The sequence below is a fragment of the Schistocerca americana genome, chromosome 3 (assembly GCF_021461395.2).
Source record: "Schistocerca americana isolate TAMUIC-IGC-003095 chromosome 3, iqSchAmer2.1, whole genome shotgun sequence".
Lineage (NCBI taxonomy): Eukaryota > Metazoa > Arthropoda > Insecta > Orthoptera > Acrididae > Schistocerca > Schistocerca americana.
The window spans coordinates 844,695,935-844,701,934 of NC_060121.1; the positions used below are offsets into that span (position 1 = coordinate 844,695,935).

The 6,000-nt window shown below is 40.2% G+C and overlaps 1 protein-coding gene across 1 annotated transcript in view; it reads right to left on the reverse strand.

Moving 5' to 3' along the window:
- LOC124607077 (sodium/hydrogen exchanger 8) overlaps positions 1-5,094 on the reverse strand; it is a 49,159-nt gene extending 44,065 nt beyond the window's left edge. Inside the window, exon 1 of the mRNA XM_047139254.1 lies at positions 3,747-5,094. Within this exon, the coding sequence (XP_046995210.1) occupies positions 3,747-5,019 (1,273 nt within the window). The 5' untranslated portion in view covers positions 5,020-5,094. The remainder of the gene's footprint in view (positions 1-3,746) is intronic.
- Positions 5,095-6,000: the final 906 nt, after the last annotated feature.

Sequence of the window (6,000 nt, forward strand, 5' to 3'; positions counted from 1 at the left end):
GTGTAAGTATGTGAACTCCAAACATAATTGTAATTACTTTCTTTAACAACAAAGGAAATCCCTGTACAGAAAAAGAATTGAAATTAGGGAAAGGCGACCACTTAACTACAGAGAAGCTTTTGCTATTTTTCTAGTAAGAGTACACACATTCACACACACAACCACCGAGGCACGAAATGTCTGTGGGTATGCACATCTGGTGTCTCTCTGTGCGAATGTGTATATGCTTATTAGAAGAAGTACAATAATTCAGTGGCTAGTGTTAACTGTTTTCTACTACGTTTTTCTATGTGCCACATATCAGTTCTCTACAGGTAAGTAGTTGCCTTTCTCTAATTACTTTATTCGGTGCAATGAATACATTTTGCCTAAGCAAAGAGTTACCCCAGATCATAATCCTAAAAGAAAATATGCAAAGTTCATTAACTTACTGACTTTTATATCCCCAAAGTTGAAAATTCTCCTCATGGCAAAAGTATCTGAACCTAAATGTTTTATCAGGACTATTGAACGGTTTTTTCCTTTTTAAATTCTGGTCAATATGCTGAACCAAGACCTTACAATTTTGTATACTGTTTACATTATTGTTTGTTGGTATACTAGTATAATAGGATGTGGGATATTTTTTGAAGATACAGAACTTTATGAACTGTATTTTTTTCATAGTTTAAAGCTAGCCCATTTGTGCAAAACCATTCAGTAACTTTCACAAAAACATCACTTACTATTTTCTCTGTTGATGCTCTTTTGCTCAGCTTCACAACAATGCTTCTATCATCTGCAAACAGGATTATTCTACCTCATGATTCAAATAAAATGACAGATAATTAACATAAAGTGAGAACGGTAGCAGGCTAATGACCAACTCTGTGGGACTCCCATTGTAATTTATCCCTATGCAGATGATACGGCGTTCAGGGTGAGCACAAAGTCTTGCGCTGATTATAACAATTTATTACAGAATAACCGTTTGACATAATAAGTCACATCTGATGTCATTAGATAGGTTAGTGTTACTAGTTTTTTTTTAAGGCCACTTATGTCAGTAAACCTCAACGTGTGCTCCCTTGGTAGCTCGGAGAATATCGAGGCGGTATTCCAGTTCCCACCAGGTGTTTCGTAATGTGTTCTGTCGCAGTACCTACAGCAGCTTGTATCCTAGCCTTCAGATCGTCGACGTCAGCAACTGTTGTGTTGAAGACTCTGTCCTTGATGTAGCCCCAGAAAAAAAGTCAAGGGGCATAATGTCTGGAGAGAGGAGTAGAGGAGTAATGTCTGGATCGGTGGATTGGAAGGAACGGTCGAACATCCTGGCCACCCCGCTCTCCAGACATTACGGCCCTTGACTTTTTTTTCTGGGGCTACATCAAGGACAGAGTCTTCAACACAACAGTTGCTGACGACGACGATCTGAAGGCTAGGATACAAGCTGCTATGGGTACTGTGACGGAACACATGTTAAGAAACACCTGGTGGGAACTGGAATATCCCTCGACATTCTCAGAGCTACCAAGGGAGAACACGTTGAGGTTTACTAACGTAAGTGGTCTTAAAAAACTAGTAACACTAACCTACGTAAAGGCATCAAATGTAACTTATTATGTCAAACAGTTATTCTGTTATAATTTTTTATAATCAGTGCAAGACTTTGTGCTCACCCTGTATATCTGTATTATTTGCACAGCCTAGGGTAACTTTCTGCACTCTGTTTGTAAAATAAAACTTAAACTGGGTATTTGATGAACTATTTATTCCATAAAAACTTAACTTCCATAATAGAAATTATGACTAACACAATCAAATGCCTCACAGTTGGATTCCTTTCAGGACCAGTTTTAGCAAATACTGTATCAGTCTCCTCTAAATCTAAATAACACTGATGAGATGGCAGACCCTCATCTCAAAACAGATACACATTTAAAAAATAAATGTGGCATTCCAAAACTAGTTATGCAACAAATGAAAACATTACTAAGTGTGGGTATTAGAAGTGAATTTATTCTAATTCCTAATACTGTAATATGACAGCAGTGTCATTAGTGTGATTATGTTAATAATATCTCAACTGCAACTCTATGAATTGAAGTGTATAGCACCAGTTTCCCAAACTTTCCAAGGACAAATAAGTATTGGTACTAAATGATGATGTTTACAGAATGCAACAAATAAAGGAGTTACAATTTCAATTAAAGCCATGACAGGGGCAGAAATAGATTCTTACTATGAGAGAATTATATGAATAGTGCACTCAAACCTAGTCCACAGATTTCCTGTGCCCTATCCTCACCCTGCTCCCTCCCCAATACTGCTCCCCCCCCCCCCCCCCCCCCAAGAATCAGCTACACATAAACAACCCTCTCACCACCCACCATCACTCTGGACTGGAATAGCTGAACTATATTCTTTGTCAGAGTTTTGATTATGTCTCCTAATGCCCTCAAATGAAGGACATCCTATCCAAGATCCTTCTCATCCCTCTTAAAGTGGTGTTCCATTATCCACCCAACCTACACAATATCCTGGTCCTTCACTATGCCACTCCCACTCCCAACCCCTTGCCAAAGGGATCTTATGCCTCTGGCAGAGCAGGGTGTAAGCCCTGCCCAGTCCACCCACCCAGCAACTATTATTCTGATCCTGTCACAGGCTTATCCTACCATATCAGAGGCTGGGCTGCCTGCAAAATTACCCCTGTCATAGACCAACTCTGCTGCAAACACTGCACAGCTTTTTATTTTGGTATGATTACCAGCCAGCTGTCCATCAGAACAAACGGCCACTGCCAAACTGTTGCCAAGAGTAAAGCTGGCCAATTGTTGGCACAACATGCAGCCGAGTATAACATACTCAATTCCAATGGATGTTTCACAAGCCAGACCATCCAGCTTCTCTGAACTGCAGATGAGAGTTACCCTTGTTACACATTCTTTGCTCTCACGACCATCCTGGCCTCAATATCCATTAACCCAATGTCTCCACACCCTCCACCTACAGTTTCTCCTTCCTCCTCCTTGTTACCTCCCCCAGTTCACACCCCCATGTCATCTCCAGCACGCACCGCTCCCCACTGTCTTTGACAACTGTGCATCAAATGCCTAGACCATGTACCTGCCACTTCTCCCTCATGCATTCCTAGCCAGCAAAGCAGCTGCCTCTCTATGAGCTGCTAACTACCCATCCCAACCCCTTTTCCTACCTCCCACCTACCAACTCCTCTCTACCCATCCCAAATAACACCGTCCCACTACAACCTAGACCACCTGCCAAAACGCAGCATTGGCAATGTTTGTCCAGCTGGCACCATGTATGGACATAGGCTCATGCAGGTGTGTTTCGAAAAAGGATTACTTCAAAAGCTAGCACGTTCTCTCTCTCTTTGTGTGTGTGTGTGTGTGTGTGTGTGTGTGTGTGTGTGTGTGTTTTCTGCTTTCTCATTTAAAAAAAGCAACCTTACACCCAGAATGCTGAACCTGTTCAGGGCAGCTTACCACAATTCTTAGGAACTAACAAATGTAATTACAATATGCTTAGCAGCATTACCTTGGGTTATAATGTTTTATCTAATATAGCAGTTTTGCTCTGCAAAGTGAAATGTAGCTCCATACTCTCATTTATAGATGACTGCGTACAGAAATTAAAAAGATATTGTGTGATGAAATTCAATGGCAACCTGCACTCACTAATCATAATATCTAGATATTTATTTTAAAACTAGAAAAAAATAGGACAAATTAACTGATACATACCTGACAAGTGAATTCCTTCAGCAAGAGCATATGGTGCATAAGTAAAAACCAACATCATTCCAAACTCAAGAGATGGGTTCTTCCGTAAATCTATATGCTTCAAGAGTAGAGCACTCACAAGTGCAAACACAACACCTATTCCTGCAGATGCAAAGAACATCAAACAAAATCTGTTGATTCCTGTTAGGACAGCTTCTGATGATGTCATTGCTGGATTGTTTGATTCCAAAATTGATGTTGTTAACACAATGGCAACAGCATCATTCAGAATGCTTTCACCAAAAACCAACATGTTAAGAACAGGATCCACATCCAGTGCATGGAAAATTGCTACAGTTGCCACAGGATCAACAGCTGATATTAAAGATCCAAATGCAAAGCTTTCAACGAAGCTCAGACGGTATGCCACTTCTGCTAGTCCGAGCAAATAGACTCCTGCACCAATAACAAGTGCAGATATAGTAGTACCAAATATTGCAAAAACAAGAATGGAACCTATGTTTTGAAAGAAATTTCCTTTGTGCAAATTGTATCCTGATTCAAATATAATTGGAGGAAGTAAAACTAAAAAGAAAGCAGTTGGTGAAAATGCTTCTTCTTTTCTCCAGTTTGCAATGTTTTGATTTGACATCAGATTGATTATAAGGCCTATCAATGCCCCAAGAAATACAATAGCGACACTTTCTGGTAAGTACTGGAAGTTGAATTGCAACATAAAATGAATCAATAAAATACCTAAGGCTAGCACGCAAAGCACAAAAAATATTGACATTGAGCTGTTGTGTTCTTCCTCTGCAGAACCTTTGTCGGGGAGAACAGGTTCACCAGGCGACTCTGTGGAACTAACCGTCACATTAGTTGCATTCGTTGGTGCTTGCATGGGTGGCATCGGCGGCATACTGACATTTGCATTTGGTGGTCCCTCTGTCGAAGTAGCGTTCGAGGTTTTAGTGCCATTTGAGCTTTTAAGTAGCGTATCTCCTGAAACAGAATTTTTGTGATTCTCTGTTTTTGCCTCAGACACTGCCGGCTTCACATTACCGTCCTTCTCATCACCAGTTTCCCTTTTCCGCACCACACTAGTCTCTGTTGCCACAGACTGAACGAAAGGTACTTCACCAAATAAACAGTTTATGGTCTCACATTGATGTTTTAAATTTGTGTCCACTTTTTGTGCATCGACAGCATAACAATACAAAATCAAAATGACAGGTATAACAAACGCACGGAACAGGCTAAATGCCCTCGTGTTAAATAAACTTGTTTGCTTCATGTCTGAATACACATATTTCCACGTCAAACTAAATAACAACACCAAACTGATCCCGCAGATGTGTTCCACACAGCAGACATTACGCAATTGACAACTCACATGTGTTCTGCTACGCCACAGCCTTCTAGACACATGATTTTGAGTTGTACTGTCAAGTGATGTAATCTGACCCATTCGTGACAGAACCATCGATACCTTCTGAGCTGGTGATATGAAATATAATTCTACATCTCTAAAATTTCCAACATAAAGAAGCAACTCCCTAAACGAATAAAAACACTGGCAAGTATTTGAACAGCTGTTTGTGGTGCATAAATGAAACAGACGGAACGTTAGATCATTCCATAATGAATTTCAAATGACTGCACTCTCACAAGCCGTCAACAGAACGGGACGGAACAGTACATCAACGTCATGTTTCCTCGGGAAGAAAGTTTTGACGCTGAAGGCGGATTTCCACATGCAACAAAAGTGACACCACAGCTAGTCGCATGACGCCTCATACAGCAGGGGGGCCGTGTGGTACTATTTCCACAAGCTCCTGTTTAAATTCTTGGGACTCTATTTTTCAGGATAGCGTTAACATAGGTTATTCGTATGGACACTTGTGTTGTCACTGAGGTTATGGTATTAGAAATGAACTAAGAATCCAGAAAGAAATAGAGGAAGCAGAAATGTTGGAATTGGAAGTGAATCTTATGCAGAAATAACGCAGCGGCATTAAACAAACTTATAAAGGCAGCAGCACTCTTAAATCAAGACACTCGTGATTCACTTAAGAATAACAAATGCCAATTTCGAATATTCGTAGATCTCACTATAGTCTACGTAATCGTCTTGAGAGAATTCAGCAAATATATACGAGTTGATACTTAAGATAATGTTCATTTATTGTTCCATCTCAGCTGCACATTCTTTATAAAATTCGATTACATGTTTCGATCTCACTGGATCATCTTCAGATCTGAGTAATTGCATTAG